Consider the following 20,412-nt stretch of genomic DNA (forward strand, 5'->3'; position numbering starts at 1 on the left):
AGGCTCAAACCTCCCTGTAAATTACACTTGAGGATCATACTAAGGCAAAACAGACTCTGAATCAGCACATCCAGGGCAGTGTTCACTTGTCAGCTGCTGCTGCTGCTAGCTAGCTCCTGAAGCTAATGTAATCTGCTCCATAAGCTGGTTAAAAACATCATCTCCTGATGACTTGTACGTTTTCCAGCTGACTCGTATTAAAATGAGCTTGGTTATGTACCTTATATTGCACCAAAAGACTGAGGCAGAGATGCTGCTTTTGTTATTTAGCCTACCATCATTGATTTAAAATGGGGTGGACAAAATAATAGAAACATCTCTCAGTAAAACGCAATGCAGTTCAGCAGCCCCACAAACTGCAGCCACCAAAATGATCCCACAGTTGAATCAACACATTTTGTTGGACTGTTAACTGTAAACTGTAAAACCTTAATGAAAAGACCTTGATCAAAAAAAAAAAACAAACAAACCACAAGAATTGAAGCATCAAAGGTCAGGCAGTAGTGATCTTCAGTAAAGATGCACATACAGAAGAAGTTGGAGAGCATCACTTGCCAAACCGACGCCTAGTCACAGCAACCTGATTACTCAACTAAACCTACTTTCTACAAGTTGACATTTAACTCTGCGTGCTACCTGAGGACAACAGTTTCCTGCAGCAGTCAGAGTGCGCGTTCAAGGCAGCCAGGTGGAGAGGGAACATGCCGTGGACTCCTCGCCTTTGGAGAAAGATGAAGAGAGGAAACGACCCTTTTACTCGACAGCTTTTTAATGTAATAACATACAGTACATTTTTTAACGGGCGAACAAACCAACCTTGTGCAGTCTGCCCCACTGGTGATGAGCGTGTTGATGAGGAGCTCATGACCATAGCGGGCAGCAATGTGGAGAGGAGTGTTGCCATCCTTGTCCACACTGTCGATCTCTCCACCTGAAATAGAACGTTCATTTAGAGGGAGACAACAAGTGGAACTTTCAGAGATCACAAGAAAAAACAAGCATCAGCAAGGCTCACCATTCTGAATGAGGGTCTGGGAGCGGGTGAAGCGTCCATGAACTGCAGTCATGTGAAGAGGACTCTTCCCGTCCCGACTCTGAAGAAGGTGGAGGAGAAACAAAACAACAGATTTCGGATTTAATGTAAAACGCAGCAGGAAAACAGTGACAATAACAAGTCTTGATTCTTTACATATTATTTCCTTCAACAATTAATTTGGCAATGCCTGTACTGATATATGAAGCACTGTAGGTCTACAGCTACACCTGTCAGCTCCTGACGCTGCATTGCTGCTTACACACCAGAAAAAAAACTGTTGAATGGATGGAGGACTGATACAATTAGAAAGTGTGATCTGAAAGTGGCACCAAAGTAAAGAGTGACGAGTGACTAATATCAAACCACTGTTAACATCCAGCATTTGTAAATACTATACATAGACTCACTGAAACCCAAAAAAAGAGGTGACTTCTTCATCCTTTCTAAGGCCAATGGAATAAATAGAAGCATTTCTGAGAACAGCAACCAGTTATCGTTTGGGACACTATGTCTGGTGATCACAGGACGCACGCTCAAGGCCTACCCATAGCATGGTAACGCACTAACATACAGCATTTTAACAAGCTAACATCATGTCAACATGCTTGTTTACCATGTTAACATTGCTGCTATTTGTTAGCATGTTATCTCTAAACCTGAGTTAATTCATTATTGGGCAACCTCAGGGCAGTGCAACAAGCTCTAAACACAACAATGATATCACTTTATGAAGCTTTTACGGGAAATACATTAGCAGCTCTCTATATGCAAATCCAGCAGACACAGGCCAACGTTTTTCATTGAGGTTTTTTTCTCTGAAAAATTCAGATCCCTCCTCCTTGAACTGCCACCTTATCGTGGTGGAGGAGTTTGAGTACCCGAATGATCCTAGAGGCTATGTTGTCCGGGGCTTAATGCCCCTGGTAGGGTCTCCCAAGGCAAACAGGTTCTAGGTGACGGGTCAGACTAAGAGCAGTTCAAGAAGCCCCTTATGAAAGAAATTAAAGCAAGGAAGCGTACGTCGCCCGGATTGGCGTCACCGGGGCCCCGCCCTGGAGCCAGGCCTGGGGTTGGGGCTCGCAGGCGAGCGCCTGGTGGCCGGGTCTTTGCCCACGGGACCCGGCCGGGCACAGCCCGAAGGAGCGACGTGGGCCCGCCTTCCCGTAGGCCCACCACCCGCAGGAAGGATCAGAAGGGGCCGGTGCTATGTGGAATGGGTAGCAGTCGTGGGCGGGGGCCCCGACGACCCAAATCCTGGACAACGACTCTGGCTATGGGGACATGGAATGTCACCTCACTGTGGGGGAAAGAGCCTGAGCTAGTGCGGGAGGTTGAGCGGTACCGGCTAGAGATAGTCGGGCTCACCTCCACGCACAGTCTGGGCTCGGGAACCCAACTCCTTGAGAGAGGCTGGACTCTCTTCTACTCTGGAGTTGCCCGCGGTGAGAGGCGGCGAGCTGGTGTGGGCTTGCTTATAGCCCCCCAGCTCAGCCGCCATGTGTTGGAGTTCTCCCCGCTGAGCGAGAGGGTCGCTTCCCTGCGCCTTCGGGTTGGGGATAGGTCTCTCACTATTGTTTCGGCCTACGGGCCGAACAGTAGCGTAGAGTACCCGGCCTTCTTGGAGTCCCTGGGAGGGGTACTGGAAAGTGCTCCAACCGGGGACTCCATTGTTCTGCTGGGAGACTTCAATGCTCACGTGGGCAGCGACAGTGACACCTGGAGGGGAGTGATTGGGAGGAACGGCCTCCCCGATCTGAACCCGAGTGGTGTTCTGTTATTGGATTTCTGTGCTAGTCACAGTTTGTCCATAACGAACACCATGTTCGAGCATAAGGGTGTCCATCAGTGCACGTGGCACCAGGACACCCTAGGCCGGAGGTCAATGATCGACTTTGTAGTCGTATCATCTGACCTTCGGCGGTATGTCTTGGACACTCGGGTAAAGAGAGGGGCTGAGCTGTCAACTGATCACCACCTGGTGGTGAGTTGGATTCGCTGGCAGGGGAAGAAGCGGGACAGACTTGGCAGACCCAAACGTACCGTGAGGGTCTGTTGGGAACGTCTGGCGGAACCCGCTGTCAGGGAAGTTTTCAACTCCCACCTCCGGGAGAGCTTCAACCAGATCCCGAGGGAGGTTGGAGACATTGAGTCCGAATGGACCATGTTCTCCACTTCCATTGTTGATGCAGCCGTCCATAGCTGTGGCCGTAAAGTCGGCGGTGCCTGTCGTGGCGGCAACCCCCGAACCCGGTGGTGGACACCGGAAGTAAGGGATGCCGTCAAGCTGAAGAAGGAGTCCTATCGGGCCTGGTTGGCTCATAGGACTCCTGAGGCAGCTGATGGGTACCGGCAGACCAAGCGTGCGGCAGCTCGGGCGGTTGTAGAAGCAAAAACTCGGGTCTGGGAGGAGTTCGGGGAGGCCATGGAGGAGGACTACCGGTTGGCCTCGAGGAAATTCTGGCAAACCGTTCGGCGCCTCAGGAGGGGGAAGCAGCTTTCTGTCAACACTGTTTACAGTGGAGGTGGGGAGCTGTTGACCTCGACTGGGGATATTGTCGGGCGGTGGAAGGAATACTTCGAGGATCTCCTCAATCCCTCTGTCATGTCTTCCGTAGAGGAAGCAGAGACTGGGGACTTGGAGGTCGATTCATTCATCACCGGGGCTGAAGTCACTGAGGCAGTTCGCAAGCTCCTCGGTGGCAAAGCGCCGGGGGTGGATGAGATCCGCCCTGAGTACCTCAAGTCTCTGGATGTTGTAGGACTGTCTTGGTTGACACGCCTCTGCAGCATCGCGTGGCAGACGGGGACAGTGCCTCTGGACTGGCAGACTGGGGTGGTGGTCCCTCTTTTTAAAAAGGGGGACCGGAGGGTGTGTTCCAACTATCGGGGGATCACACTCCTCAGCCTCCCTGGTAAAGTCTATTCCAGGGTACTGGAGAGGAGAATCCGGCCGATAGTCGAACCCCGGATTCAAGAGGAACAATGCGGTTTTCGTCCTGGCCGTGGAACACTGGACCAGCTCTATACCCTCCGCAGGGTGCTTGAGGGTTCATGGGAGTTTGCCCAAACAGTCCACATGTGCTTCGTGGACTTGGAGAAGGCATTCGACCGTGTCCCTCGCGTCATTCTGTGGGAGGTGCTCCAGGAGTATGGGGTTGGAGGCCCTCTGTTGAGGGCTGTACAGTCCCTGTACAACCGGAGCAGGAGCTTGGTCCGCATTGCCGGCAGTAAGTCGGACCTGTTCCCAGTGCATGTTGGACTCCGGCAGGGCTGCCCTATGTCACCGGTTCTGTTCATCATTTTTATGGACAGGATTTCTAGGCGCAGCCAGGGGCCGGAGGGGGTTCGGTTCGGGGGCCGGCAGATTTCGTCTCTGCTTTTCGCGGATGATGTTGTCTTGTTGGCTTCCTCGAGCCAGGACCTTCAGCATGCGCTGGGGCGGTTCGCAGCCGAGTGTGAAGCAGCTGGGATGAGAGTTAGCACCTCCAAGTCCGAGGCCATGGTTCTCGACCGGAAAAAGGTGGCTTGCTCCCTTCAGGTTGGAGGAGAGTTCCTGCCTCAAGTGGAGGAGTTTAAGTATCTTGGGATCCTGTTCACGAGTGAGGGAAGGATGGAACGTGAGATTGACAGGCGGATCGGTGCAGCGGCTGCAGTAATGCGGTCGCTGTATCGGTCTGTCGTGGTAAAGAAGGAGCTGAGCCGAAAGGCGAAGCTCTCGATTTACCGGTCAATCTACGTTCCTACCCTCACCTATGGTCATGAACTTTGGGTCATGACCGAAAGAACGAGGTCCCGGATACAAGCGGCTGAAATGAGTTTCCTCCGCAGGGTGGCGGAGCGCTCCCTTAGAGATAGGGTGAGGAGCTCTGTCACCCGGGAGGAGCTCAGAGTAGAGTCGCTGCTCCTCCGCATCGAGAGGAGTCAGCTGAGGTGGCTCGGGCATCTCTATCGGATGCCCCCTGGACGCCTCCCTAGGGAGGTGTTCCAGGCATGTCCCACCGGGAGGAGGCCCCGGGGAAGACCCAGGACACGCTGGGGTGACTACGTCACTCGGCTGGCCTGGGAACGCCTCGGGATCCCCCCGGAAGAGTTGGAGGAAGTGTCCGGGGAGAGGGAAGTCTGGGCGTCCCTGCTCAGACTGCTCCCCCCGCAACCCGGCCCCGGATAAGCGGAAGATAATGGATGGATGGATGGAAATTCAGATCCAACATTGGCGCTCTTTTTGCTCTTGGTCCTGGTTTGGTGTCCGCCAGCTCCAGAGCAAAATATCTGACTCTTGCAGCTGCTGAATGCTCCAGTTGTTTACAAGCTGGATGTCTACTGTTACTGTGCTAGGCAGGTAATGCACAGTCAGCTGATCAGAGCTTTTACCCTGAAAGCAGCTTCTGCTGCAGCTGGAAAAAAGGCTGAAGAGGGCAGTGAGACTGAACCCAACAGCTTTTTCAATACTTTGTTTGTTAGCTTTGTTCATTTTGAATAAACAGCAAACATAAAAAAAACACCCTCAATTCTCAGTAACATGCTCAGTAAAAAGAAACACTTAAACCAAACAGTGAAGTTGAGGGCCAAAAAACCAAGACAACCTAAAGGTGCAAAATGGCTCTGCGGGGTCTGGACATTATAACGAGAGACCCCTCTCCCAAAGCACAGACATTTGATATTGCTGTGCTGGAATTCCATGAGATCACTAAACCTCATGAACCAATAAGAACAATAAAGATAAATCTGCTATAATTGATATTTTAATAATGACAATGTATAAGAACAGAATGTGAAAAGAATGAGGCAATATGAAGGAAGTCATTCATAGTGCTGAACCTCCAGAGAATCAGCTGAATGTGCAGCTCCCCTCAGCTTCACATAGCTTTAAAATGAGTTTCAGCTCATTGTTTAGCTGTCCAACTACAACATTTCTGTTTGGGTTCAGTCTAACTGCTCTCGTAACTTTTTTTTTAATACTGCAGCAGGCAACTGTTTTCTGCAAAGAAACCTCTAAAACCCCTCTGAGCACTATCTGCTCAGCACCAAGAGCACCAAGACACAGCTGGAGACTAGCTGGACAAAATAGTGAGTATTTCCCTCAGGAGGTGGTAGAGACCACAAACAGAGCTTAAAGAGAGTGAATATTAGACTTGGAGAGCCATGCTGCCAGCAGCAGAGCTGAAAATGTGCCTGTAACCAGATGGGAGAGCCGTGTTGGCTTACGCGAGGAAGATGTGCAGCCAGCATACCTGTACGTTGACATCAGCCCCGTTGTTGACCAGGAACTCCAGACAGAGCGCCCCATGTGTGGAGGCGGCAGCGAAGTGCAGCGGCGTGAAGCCCTTGTTGTTCAGTTGGCTGACGTTGGCGCCATAATCAATCAGCTCGCTGACGACGGCGTCCTGACCGTTATAACAGGCCAGGTGGAGCGCTGTGTTCCCAAACGCATTGGACTCATCTATCTGTTGTCAGAGTGAAAACAAGACCTGTCATTATGGCCAAGAAAAGATGTGTGTGTGTCACTGCTGTTTTGCTTTAACAAGAGTGAGAAAACGAACAAATAAATGCAATAAATGCATGTGTGTGTGTGTGTGTGTGTGTGTGTGTGTGTGTGTGTGTGTGTGTGTGTGCGTGTGTGTGTGTGTGTGTGTGCGTGTGTGTTTTCTGACCTCCACAGCCAGGTTCAGCAGGTGTTTGACCACAGCGATCTGTCCACTGGAGGCCGCCGTGTGGAGGGGAGTGTACCCCCGTTTGTCCTTACAGCTGATCTCCGCCCCCTGACTCACCAGCAGACACACCACATCCAAATGCCCTGCAGGGGGCGCACCACAGCACACAAACCATGGGCAAAAAGAAACAATCTGCTGTTTGTGGACTAGAAACAACACTAAAGTAATAAATATACTCTGCTTTTGCTTTCACTGGCCGAACTGGCCTCAGCAGAAGTCTTACTACAACATATGGTTCGTTGATCTGATTGTTTGAAGTTCGCCTGTGATAGGCAGTGACAGACAGATGGTTCATCCAATCACCTACCAAGTATATTTTGAAAGTGCCTGCCCTTTTCAAAAACAGTTTCCAAGGATAACTTCCCACATGGTTCTGTGTAACAAACCATCCTATTTCTGGTGGTGTAGTAGGGACACAACTAACTATTATTCTTAATATTGATTCATCTATTCTGTATTATTTTTAGATTAATAGTTTACTCTATATAATGTAAGAAAACAGTTGCATTTTTCATTGTGTTATTACAGTTTTTCAGAGTCCAAGGTGACATCTTTGTGCTGCTAGTTTTATCTGACCAAAAGCCCCAGACACGAAACTGATGTATTTTCAATAAAACAGAGCAAAGCAGTGAATCGTCACATCCAACAAGCTGGAAATGACTTCAACAATCAAACATCAAAATTGTTGCTACCTCATTTTCCCTCAATGGACTAAACCATGAACAGACTCATTGCTTCAGCTGTAATTTATACTCTATGTTTCTATCTGTTTTAAGGCAAAATCTGAACAGAATTATTATACCCTTATTTTTCTTAATTTATGCTCCTGTTGGTTATATTAAATATGTGTGGTTATCTAAAGTTATTATTTCTAATTATTTAATTTTTCCGCAATACGTTCAGGTCAAAATTGACACCATCTCTGGTAGTAAAGTTTATTGTTTAACTGTAAAATATCCCACCTCGGGACATTTTTCTAAGAACTTGAGTAAATAAAAAAACAGTTTGAGCCTACATTAATAAACAAGTTATCCACTTAATTTGCTGAAGCGTTTGTATGTGCTTTAAGCACGTTTTGTTCTTACATGTTGACTTTGTAAAATTACCAATCATCTTAAGTTTTGTCTTGCTTTGCTTGGTATAAAAAAAAGTCTCGCATAATGAAGCTCAGAATGAGCTGCTCATTCATTTTCCACAGCATGAAGGTATGACGTATGACATCTCCATCTTTGTCTCTTACCCATAAAAGCTGCCCAGTGTAGTGCTCGGCCATCTTTCTTATCAAAGGCGTTGATGTTGGCTCCTTTAGTGAGGAGGAGGTTCACCATCTGACAGAGAGGAAAACAGAGGGAGGGGGCTTTAGTGCGTAATAGAAAAGGTATGTATTTTTATTTGTATGTTTCTGTGTGGGCAGCAGGCACACTGTGTGTAAGAGTAAGCGTTTGTGTCAGTGTGAGGATGTGTGTGTGTGGGTGACGGTCTACATATATATAACAGCACTGGAAATACATCTCATCACTTGGCTCAGCTGTTGCATAAGCACTCTGGAGAGACAGTGTTGGACAGAAATAGAGAAGCTGTCCATTCAGCTGGGCTTCAGAACTCTGCCGCCTCTCATTGTTCACCATATTTGTGAATGGTTGTGTTTCAAAATGAACCACCCACTTAATAACCCCAACAATACAGCCGCACTCGTCCACTTGTTCCCTTTAACCAAGCTATTCAACCAAAATAGCACAAAGAATGGTTACATCACAGCCTGTTTATTGATGGACTACACCAGGAACATGGACACAGAGCAGCAGGAAGGATGAAAATGGTTTAATGTTACTGACAACACGTCCAACATCAGAAAGTCAGTCAGTTCCTGCAGTACCTCAGTGTGGCCATTGAGGGCAGCGTGATGCAGTGCAGTGCGTCCGCCGCGGTCTGACACATTGACACTACTCAGCAGTGGGATGATGACTTCAGCGCACCGCAGCGCATTATTGGCTGCAGCAACATGCAGTGGCGTCTGCCAGTTCTTGTCCCGCGCGTTCACATCAGCCGAGTGGCGGATCAAAACTCGCACGGCCTCCTGAGGAACAGTCAAGGAGAGGGTGTGTTTTTAATAGGTTAATAACTCAAAAATAAATACAAGTAACGTGAGATAAATTAATAATTAGAACTTGGAAAATAGAAAAGAAGTGTACAACTTTTGACCTTGATGGTGGCCGCCCTGAAAATTTTACGTCTGCACGGACAAACTTTAAATTAAGAGTTAACTAGTTGCTTATTAGAATGCATATTAGTATCATATTATCACTTTAGTAGTCATTACAACACTTATGAATACAACAACTTCCTTACTTACTATCAACAAGAAGGTTACGAGGTTATTGAGGAAAAACTCTAAGTTAATGGCCTAGTACTTGTAGAATATGGTCATGCACAGTGGGGCATAAATAAGTGCTTCATAATGACTAATAATGAGCCGGCATGCTACTTATATGCATGCTAAAAAGCAACTAGTTAAGGCTGAATATGTGTAGCTCAAAATAATGTGTTACTGTTTGTACTTTCACAGAGCATTTTTTGTTTATTCCATGTGAAATGAAACAATAGACAATACTGCAACAGCTGCACAGATCAGAAACACCTTTCAGTCCAAAACAACATCACCACAAAGTACAGCCACAAAGAAACGAAGAAACCACGGCTATAACAACTCAGACTCAACAAAACTGCAATATTTTGCTTGAAGAAGTATTTACTGCCATGCTATCATGGTTGAATTAGAAGAATGAACATTAGATTAATTGTTGAGAGAAAACATAATTAACAGATGTAACAAATAGATACTTCGACTGTTTTAGGATTCTATCAAGTCTGAGCTAACAGAGCAGGTAAAGAGCACTGTTATCACACCGTCAGGATTACAGACTTGAATCACCACTGCTACCACTGTTACTATTGCATTACTTTTCACTTTACTTGAAGATCTTTGAATCAAACAAGTAATCAATGTTATTAAGTAAGCAACAGGCTGTAAATGGTTCATTTTTACTACTTTACTTCTCAACATTTTTGTGTTGGAATTTCAAGTATAAAATATATGTACGGTGCTGTTCCCTGAAAGAAATATCCAACAATGGATGGAAAGTTCTTTTGTCCATAGCATGTACAGTATGTGCACTGCTTTGATCAGTAAAGATACCACGGTGTGATACTTTGTTTTGCTGAAACATGTAAATTTCAGCTTTTTTGCAGCCTTAGACTCGTCACCCTTTCACAGCGACTCTAATATAACCCTACAATGCAAACAAAGTCATACGAGGCTCTGAAAGTATATGAAACCTTGGCCACACCACTGAGATTCCTCCACCAGCTATTGCAGCCATGCTGAATTACCTGTTTGGGCACTGGGAGTGATGAGGCTAATTGCTTCAACCCACAAAGCTTACAAATGTGAAGCTGAGAACAGTATGTGTGTGTGTGCTGGGAGCGGCCAAATAACAATGAGTGAGTGCGTTTTCAGGTGGGCTCCCTGACACCTGTGTCACTGTGAGCATTTCTTTGCTGCACTGCTTGAGCTGTTGTTGTGTTGGGAAGAAGAAAAGATTGGACTCAGCGGGATGCGGGGTGTGTGTGTGTGTGTGGGGGGGGGGGGGGGGGGGGGGGCTCACCTCGCTCCGAGATGCCACAGCGCGATGGAGAGGGGTGAGCCACATGTTATCTTTGGCGTTGACCCGGGCCCCTGCAGAGAAACAGGAGCACACAGTGATAAACATGGCACTGATGACACTGATTTTCCTCTGTGGATCCATTTCTGGTATTTCTTACCATTGTAAAAGAATCATCCCATTCTTCCATGTTCCCACCATAACTGACCAATGATCTTTCTGCCCCACTTCCTCAAGCCAATGAGTCCCAGGATGCCATTCTTAAAGTATCATTCTGTCTTTCAGACCTACTATTGTGGAACCCACTACCTCCCCACCACCACCCACTCTGTGTGTCCGGGGAGATTCAGCTGTTTCTATCAGCCACCTTAATGAATCTGCCTCACACTGTTCAAGTCTTTTCCTTCAAAGGTTTTGGAAACAAGGATAGCTGGACAAAGATGAGAGGAGACGAAAACTCAGGGAGACAAAGTAAGGAACGACGTGGGAATGTGTGTTACCAGAGAGGATGAGGAGCTCTGTGATCTCAGCATCGCCCAGGAAGGCTGCTGCATGCAGCGGGGTGCGCTTCTCTGCGTCCTGAGGGAGGAAGTCAGTCAGTCAGTCGGTGCTTGATTTTCATGTTCGCAACGTACAGTAGGATTTCAACCTTGACCAGCAGCACAAAGTGTATGGTACTGTGGATTAAGAGAGTGTCCTTAAAACATTTTCATACCAGTGCCAGTATGATTTCCCAGTGTTGAAACCAACACCAGAGCAACACTATTATATTCTCTCACTTCTCCCAAATTGGAGCTAGAATGCATTTTTTCCTACATGAGCCTGAAAGCAGCCATACATGAAATATGATCACAGCAGTTAATAACACAGAGAAAAACCTGAGCAAGCATTCAGTATTCGCTTTCAGTAATTTACAGTTTGATTTGCAGCTCTGGTCTTAGAGTGTCAGCTAAATGTCTACAAAGCAGTGTACCACCAGTCCAACCCCTCCACAGACAGTGCTGGCGGCAGTGTTACATTTCAGCAATCCACGAGTACACGAGTACACGCTGACACCCGACAGAGGAGGCTGTGATATCACTCCACAGATGATGAGCTAAGGAATCATTGTCAGGGCCATCAGTGTCAACACATCCATTGTTCTTCTCAGTAAGCTCTCACACACACACGCGCACACACACACACACGTGCGGTGACCACCCCATGTCTCTGTGACTGGGCTGAATGTAGCCTCTCCAACAGAAACACACCTCAAGTGGACAATGACAGTGACGTGGGAGTCCTGTGACAGGCAGCCATCACCACATACAGGAGACTTAAGTCAGCAGGGAGGAGAACAGGACAGCAGGCCGGCCCTGGTATAGACCTGCTATGCATCTACACCCATATGACCTGATGTGAACAAACACATTCTCTGAACTTTGGCTTTACTGACTCTTGACCTATGGGCCTCCTCCCTTCACCCCTGGGTGCTGGCTACTACAGGAAGTGGGGGCTAAAGAGACAGGGGGGGAGAAGGCAATTGTCAATGAGTCAGGTTTTCATTTTCCTAAAAGCCGAGCTGAGATAGATCTGATTTGCATCAGTATAGACAATTGAGTTGAGTTGAGTTGAGTTAGCATTTCAGAATTACAAGAAAACAGGACATATGAATTGTGTGTGTGTGTGTGTGTGTGTGTGTGTGTGTGTGTGTGTGTGTGTGTGTGTGTGTGTGTGTGTGTGTGTGTGTGTCCTCACCAGGGCATTGATGTCTTCAGACTTGTATATGAGCATACGGATCTCTTCAGGGTCTCCACTGAAGATCGCCTGGATAAGAGGAGGCTGGGGAGAGAAGAAAGAGGACAGAAGCAACATCAGAGTGGAAAGGCATTCAACACATGACCAGAGGCAACATGGAAGACCTACAAGTACACAGGATGGATTTAAAAAGTCAATGAATCTCTCAAAGTGAGGCGATGTGACAAAATTACATGTTAGGGAGAATATTTCCTGGCCATTACACGAGGGGAGACCAGGCATGAGCCTTCCCACGGTATATGGCTGTGTGTGTGTGTGTGTGTGTGTGTGTGTGTGTGTGTGTGTGTGTGTGTGTGTGTGTGTGTGTGTGTGTGTGGTGGAGCAGCTGCTTGACTTTAAGCTGCTGTGTTTACAAAAGCTGGAGCTGAGGGGCTACTATGAGACTGTAGCCTACTACAGACGGTACACAGAAATGCTGTTTATTACCAACATGACTTTTTAAAAGTCACTTCTCATATGTAGACAGGACCAAAACATTTGCCCCCATACACAGAAATACACAGATACACAGATAGAGATCATCAAATAAAATGTCTGTGCAGAGAAAAAACGTTAATGAAGGGCACTGCATGGAGGTCATGTCTCTGAAACCCTTATTTTCCTTCCCAGATCACAGATATGAAGTAAATAGAGGCCCTAGACACACACTCACACATACACACTCAGCAGCTATCAGTGGCAATCAGCACTCCAGCACTATAGCTTTCAGTGGGAAAGCAGCCAGCTCCCCTCAGCTTTAACTTTCAGCTCACTGCTGAGCTGTCCAGCTGTGACTTTACTGTTTTGGTTCACTTGCACCACTCTCATAGTGTTGTTTTTGGCCACAGCAGGCAGCTGTTTTCAGTCAAATTCACTGTACACTACCTGGGACATTCCCAACAGGCCACTACAACCTGCAAGGTGAACAACTAGATCACACAAGTCTCCTCTGAGAAAACTGGCAAAACATTCTACAGCAAAAAAAATAATGCAGCCAAGCTGTTCATCAAGTTCTGCTTTACCACTTTAACTCCATTAGGTTTGGCAACTTGAGATTAGGAAAAAGGAATAAACATATTTTGGATAATTCTAATTCATATAAAAACAACAGTCAGGAGAAACACATTGATATATGACGCATATAGTATCAGTGTTGCAATGTAATATTACATACTGTGATGAACTGTATCCATATCCCTACTGCCCACTCAAGTATTACACAACACATCCACTACACAGCTGCATTACCCCACCACTGTCAGCTACAAGTGAATACTGATTTAACAATCTGCATTGCATTATCTTCTAACAATAATGTAACTTTATCAAAAATAAATGCAGATTTGATGTTCAAAGTGATGTACAGTATTATGCAACTCAAGCTAATTTCAAGTCTGGCAATTGATTTTCATACTATACTACATATATATACACACACACACACACACACACACACACACACACACACACACACACAAACACATATATACACTGCAAATGAATGGTGGCAAAAAAAGTAGTGCAAATTAATGCAAAGTCACATCAAAGATAACCAAGGCATTTTAAAAACAGCGGTGTTCCAATGCTATGCATTACATGACTAAACATTTAATATTTCAAAACAAATCCTTCATAACTAATTCTGCTGCACAATGATTTGGATATCTAAAATCTGTAGAAATAGAAAATACAAACACATTATCAAAATCTGACAGGGAGCAGCATGATTTGCAGAACGTTTTGCTGTGATGAAAAGGTCACATGGGTTGTTGTACGTGGAAGACTAAATGCTAAAATCATCAACTGAAAGGTGTCTCGTGTGCTCCATTGATCCTGAAGGTCCATGTCAAAGCAGAGGCAGATGTGGGCTACAGGTTAGATGTGTTACTGATGAATCAGATCGAAATGAGGCAGGCCGCACTTCACTTCCTGTGTGCTTCTGTTACCTCCTGCCTCACTTCCTGTTGCACAGTCTCTCCTTCTCCTTCTCAGAAACAAGAGAGAAGAACCACAGAGGAGGGTTTCACTTCTGCTTTAAGAACATGCACAAAGTATCACCACTTCCCCCCCCCCCCCCCCCCCCCCCCCTCCCCCCTGGTCTGTGTCACATCATCTTACTGCTCGTGCTCGGTAACCATTAGCGCAGTGCTGTGTGACAGTTGTAGATAATGGTACCTGACTTCTGCTAGCGATTCCTTCCTAATTTCTTCCCATAGGAGCCTGTTATTCTTATAAAAAACATATTTACTTGACTAATAATATAAATTGTTGCTTAATGCTAAAGCTAAAATATAAAATTAACAAACTTATGGTAATAATGCATTTTTGCTGCCTGAAAGTTACTGCTCTTGACAAATAGTCTGATGCTTTACCCCGTAAAACATTCAAAAACTGTCATTTTTACACAAACTAGATATACTGTATAAATTACTGAGCTTTAGAGGAGCTGCTAGGTCTTTTATTACCTTTGGATAGAGTCAGGCTAGCTGTTTTCCCATTTCCAGTCTTTATGCTAAGCTAAGCTAAGCTAAGCTAACCACTTGCTGGCTCCAGTTTAATAAATAGTGTACAGAAATGAGAGTGGTATCAATCTTCTCATCTAACTCTGAGCAAGAAGGCAAATGTATTTCCAAAAATGTGTTCAACACACAGTAGCTGTACGAGAACTTTGGAGTTGGGAGGACTAGCTAAGCGCAGCAGCTGGCCCGGCTCTATTCAAAGTACACCACCCAGCAGCTCTAAAGTTCACTCCTCGACATGTTGTATGTTGGTTGTTTAATCCATACACAACAGAAATGTAAAAAGAACATTACATTAGGTGCTGTAACTTTTTCTTAATATGTGAGCTTTAGCCATATTTTGACCTTCAGAGAGAGCCAGACTAGCGGTTTCCTCCAGCCTTTATGCTAAGCTATGTGAAACCTCTCTCACTGTCAACCTTTTCAAACCCTCTGAAAAAGGCATTTTTGCCATACGTTTGGACTGTTCTACAGAAATAAAACAGTCAAAATGAGTAAATATATTATTTCAACCAGGGATCCTCCTATCACAGAATAAGTGAACAAACTATAAATGCAACCGGACATTAAAAGCAAGCTTCAGGTACTTTTCCACACTGTCCTAAAGATATATTTCAGTGCGTAAAAAGAATTCAATAATTTAATTCAGCTTGTAGACTAAAAAATAAAGTGAGACTAAGCATTCCCCTGGAGGTTGAACTCAACTGGTTGAGCAGGAGGGAGCAGGGCGGGTGGTCACATCTGTCACTTTTTCTTCTGTGAAACTTCCACCTATTATCGCAGCAAGCAATAATTTCATGGCACTTAACAAAGCAGAAAGCACATCGCCAAAGAGGTATTACGTGGATGACAGAGAATGAAAGGACGGCACTGCTTATTGGCTGAGCAATTGTCCCATCTTCCTCGCTGTTTTCTCCTGATGATTAGCCAGACAGCACATTTTCACTCGAGTTCAAAGCCACTACGTAGTGATTCAGGTTTAATCAGTGTTTGCTTGAGCAGGAGATAGATGGAGAGGGGAAGGACACATTTAGGCTGAAGAGAAGTGAACAAGGTCTCAGCTGGAGGAGAAAGGGGGCCTGTGCCTTTAAAGAAGCAGCCAATAGGCAGCATATGGCCTCCTTAGTTATGGCTTTCTTTCTAAGTGCTCCACATGCACTCACACACGCATTCTTGCAAGTCTACAAGCACAAAGCTCAGCTGGCAACAGTCCCTTGTCACAGTGCTGTGTCTGTGATTGCCATGGGGACTTGGGGAGGCTGGTGCTGGCACAAGAAAGGCAAGGGGATTTAAGGAGTGTGAGCATGAATGAGAACATTCCCTCACACACATACCAGCACCTACACACCGACCAATACTGAATTTTTGATGCCAATAAATATTTTCAAACAATAAAAATCCAGCTACCCTGCGACAGAAGAACAATGCTGCCGTGGATCATCAGCTACGAATGCAAACTTTTTACCTGGAGCCTGTAAGCTTTAGCCTCTTGCCCATCAGTACACAACACTGAGTTAGCAAGATATCATGTATGGCCATCAAATGTGTATTTAAGACCCCTACGAAAGGTTCTGATGTTCATACAGGTCTACTAGAAACATTAAAAAGTCAATGAGGGAACAGTTCTGATGAACGCATGGGGCTGACATTATTTAGCTAGCTAGTGACAGCTGATAAATTCAAGCTAGTGACAGTTGTCATATCTGCCAGCAAAACTGACAATCACTGGTCAAAAATCAGGGGGTTTTGTCCACATTTGTCTGGCAAACAAGGACTAACTGGTTCAAAAATGACTTTATATTTGGAACTGTAAATCTATGACTTTCATCACCATTAACTGCATGTTGATGTGAGAACAGAGGGCTGGACACACATAGCAACAGTAACCAGCCAAGCAAACCAGCAATTAGCAACTAATAACAAAGAGCTGAAGCAAAACCAGAAAGACAGATGATGATGATGATGATGATGATGATGTCTTGCTGATATCAGTCAGACTCTTCCAAGACCTCTGCAGGCTCACATGTTTCACACAGCTCATAGTTGCACCACACACTCACATACATATTTTCACACTGTGAAACTGTGGCACTTCTCCTCAGCCACCAGGCCCAGCCTGCGTCACCCACACTATATTTGTAACTAATAACAATGAGAATGTGTTCTTGATTCAGGCCCCCGTCGCTAATACTGGAAGAACATACAGATTTCGTCTGCTATCTTCCTCTCTTATTCTTATCCTCCACCGACTTCCTCCATCAGATTACATCTGTTTTCATTCCAAACACACACACAGGCTGACCTGCAATACATAAACGTCATATCCCCAGCACACACACACACACACACACACACACACACACACACACACACACACACACACACACACACACACACACACACACACACACACACACACACACACACACACACACACACACACACACACACACACATCCTGTTTTGTGTCTCCCTGCATAAAAAAGTCTTTTCTCTACAGCCATGTCTTCATTTCCTCAGATGCCTGAGGTGACAGGCCTCTAAATGCCTCATCTGCTTCCCCCCAGGGTCAACAGCATACTTCTGATGTCCTCCTAACAGTGAAGTGCTAAATCAAAGGCCATGACTCTGCATGTTATTATTCCCTCAGTGTCACTTTCACTATACTTTAAAAGCAAGAAAAATGAATGTCTGAATGTTTGACTGGCCTAAAACTGACACAGGGAACAATAGAGGAAACCTATGTTAAAAACAAGGTTAAAGAAGAAAAAACACAGGAAATGTGATAAGCGTACATGTGCACATTCACTGTAAAGACACACGTGTTCATACACACACGCAGCAGTGCTGTGGCTGAAAGTCAAAAGTCAACAACTTCCTGTGCTTCCTTTTTATTCTGTTTGGTGGAAATATGAGCCCCCCCACCCCCCCAAAAATAGCCCTTCAGTATCATGTGTGTATACGAGTATAAATAATAGGAGAAAATCCATCTTAACACAAATTCATCAGCAATTTGTGCATGTTTTTGAAGACATCAGAGGAAACTAAAGACATCGGACCTGCACAAAACCCACTTTGACCCTCATGTCCTCTCACCAGAGTGACCTTGACCTCTGGGCAACATCAGTATGTGCAAACCCTCCTTGTCACAGGACTTGTAACATTGCAAGCAGACAAGCTTTAATATGCTCTCATAGGTTAAAAAGATCCTACAGTAGCAGATTCTCATGTGACCCACTCTTGATGAGCACATGATGAAAGGCAGCAAAAAAAAAAGAAAAAAATCTATACGCCACTGAGCCGTCTGCTGAGCAGAGGCATTCAGTTATCAGGCATCATCAGCATGTTGTCTGAAAATAACAGGAAGCCCCACAGTGCTGGCTTACATAAAAAACTGTTCTTCCCTTCCTCGAAGTTAACGATGGATCTGATACGACGTGACTGACAAAGCCGCGTCAGATCAGGGTTTTCTACCATCCTACAATTCCACTGTCTCTTCAGCTTCCAGCTGTGCTCTCTGTGCCACTTGTTAATCAACAGATTCACCACAATCGTTTTAAAACGGGTGGAAACTTCAACATGTGAGTTTACAGAAGTGAGACCAGAGAGAGAAGTAGCTCCCAGGCTGAAGCTCAGGAACCTGCAGGGTGGCCCTCGCTCTGACAGGAGCAGTACTGGAGATTTGACTGCAGTCCAACTATAAATACACCAAATCAGAGCCGCAGCAGTTAGTCTGTTAATGAATTAGTCAATCAAACACACCCTGATTTCACTGTCTCCAAACTATGGATTTGCTGCTTTTCTTAGCTTTTTTTGTAAACTAATAATCTTTGAGTTTTGAACTGTTGGACGGACATTTTTCACGATATTTTATAGACTGGGCAATTAATTGATTAACAGAAAACGCGTACAACTTAATAAAGAAGACAGCTGGTAGTTGCAGCCCTGCACTCAATCTAAACCCTTTCTGACACTTCAGCCTCACAGTTCATTACTGACTTTGACTACACAGTCTTGCGACCCATTCAGAAGCTGTTCTGGAGCTTTCATCTCTATCACATGGTCTTCCTCAGCAAACAGAGTTGCCCATAAACTGCACATATCCATTTTTTCCACCCTGAACGTTTTAAAGGCTTCTTGTTCATGTAAGTTCAAAAGCTGAGAGTGAAAGAGGGGAAACTGCTGAGGAGCATCAGAAGCTCCAGAGCAGATACTCCACAGACCTTGTGATGAGATGGTTCTGCTAACCTCTCAAACATGTCCCCTTGGCATAAAACCTGATCAGACAGGGACTGTTCGGTTTGCATTTGGAGATCCATCACATGAAACACAGATTTTTGCCAAATATTACAACTCTAGGGCCTCACAAACATGCATTTCACAGTTTCTCTTTTTTGTCACTATTATGGACATTTGCGTGTGCAGCACTGAGGATGCTTGCGGAAGGAAACAGAGCAGGAAGTAACTGAGAAGTGGGCTGTCCTAATTTTAACGGACCACCGAAATATTAGCCATTAAAGACAAAGGCGAAAATCAGACCTGGACGCATAAACCGTCCAGCTTCGTGCAGCTGGATGGACGCATTCCGTGCGCAGTGTGCAGGTGATAAATGACTTCTGTAAGTTGTGTTTGACCAAACGCCGTGAGAGGCGACACAAAGACAAGCCGCGATATTAAAAATACATCTGCAGCCCACAGAGGAGACGGGGGAATGAAGCGTGAAACGCTGTGCAGCCTGGTTAGAGGCTAAGCTAGCCGCAGCTAGCAGGTCTACCTGGTCGGCCAGTTTGAGAACAGCCATCTCTGGGTTAGCTCCGGCTGCTCATCCACTGCCTGCGACACCGCAGCACCATGCACGGTGCGATGCTGCGCCCCAAACGCCGCTCCTCCCCTGCTTTCTCCGCTCTTCCCGCGGGACTTCAGGCGGCTAGATGTGGCTGCGCGGCTTCTTGTAGCTCTCTAGCAGACACACAGGCGGATGATGATGAAGGCCGGGGCGAGCACCACGGCCATCAGCCCCGCTCCACTGACGCTATCTGCGGCGACGCCGCTGAGCCGAGGCGGCCGCTCGGAGGCGCGGGGAGGCGGGGAAGCAGGAACGGCTTGACCCACCGGTGTAAACAATCCACATTTAGGCTACGGCTGCTGCTGCTGCGCGGGGGTCCCAGGCGTCTCTCTGAGCCGTACACCACCTAAGAAAGCCTCCTTCCACCCAGGTCTGCAGAGCCACAAGCCTCCCAGAGAGGCGGCCAGGCTGAACTCAGCTGTGCAGAGATCGCACAGGAAGTTGGTGTGTCTCTCCTCCTCTCAGATGCAGAAGTGGAGGAGAAGCTTCCTCAGCATCAATAACAACCAGCACCCCCTCGCTGCTGCCATCGTCTGGATACAGAGGGACCAAACTGCAGCGTCCAATCAGGCTGAACGGACACGCAGACAGAGTAGATGGTGGTGGAGGTGTGCGGAGCGATGCGCACTCCATATCTACCACAGTGTCCGCATGCTTTAGCCTCTTTAGGCTAACTTATTTTTTCACACCCAAACATTTACGGTCAATGTCCATTTACTTGTCTTTCGGGGTTATGGCCATATCACGTGATCTTCATCAGCAGATGTTTTCTCACTTGTCATCAAGCGTAGATGTTCAGGACTTTTCATCCACCTTGGCTGAAAAGTTGCCAGTGACTTTGAAGCTTTTCCCTCTTTCATTT

At 46.1% G+C, this 20,412-nt stretch overlaps 1 protein-coding gene across 3 annotated transcripts in view; it reads right to left on the bottom strand.

The window, feature by feature from the left end:
* The window catches only part of ankrd44 (ankyrin repeat domain 44), a 40,736-nt gene extending 20,645 nt beyond the window's left edge, over positions 1-20,091 (bottom strand). For all 3 annotated transcript variants that reach the window (XM_070975707.1, XM_070975708.1, XM_070975706.1), the window contains exons 1-11: positions 19,479-20,091; positions 12,147-12,230; positions 10,910-10,988; positions 10,413-10,483; positions 8,624-8,824; positions 7,988-8,075; positions 6,688-6,830; positions 6,268-6,480; positions 1,016-1,094; positions 817-931; positions 637-719 (exon numbers count right to left, since the gene is read on the bottom strand). In XM_070975707.1, coding sequence (XP_070831808.1) covers positions 637-719; positions 817-931; positions 1,016-1,094; positions 6,268-6,480; positions 6,688-6,830; positions 7,988-8,075; positions 8,624-8,824; positions 10,413-10,483; positions 10,910-10,988; positions 12,147-12,230; positions 19,479-19,505 — 1,183 coding nt within the window. In that variant the 5' untranslated portion in view covers positions 19,506-20,091. The remainder of the gene's footprint in view (positions 1-636; positions 720-816; positions 932-1,015; positions 1,095-6,267; positions 6,481-6,687; positions 6,831-7,987; positions 8,076-8,623; positions 8,825-10,412; positions 10,484-10,909; positions 10,989-12,146; positions 12,231-19,478) is intronic.
* Between the last annotated feature and the right edge of the window lie 321 nt (positions 20,092-20,412).

Source organism: Chaetodon trifascialis, chromosome 12 (assembly GCF_039877785.1).
Source record: "Chaetodon trifascialis isolate fChaTrf1 chromosome 12, fChaTrf1.hap1, whole genome shotgun sequence".
Lineage (NCBI taxonomy): Eukaryota > Metazoa > Chordata > Actinopteri > Chaetodontiformes > Chaetodontidae > Chaetodon > Chaetodon trifascialis.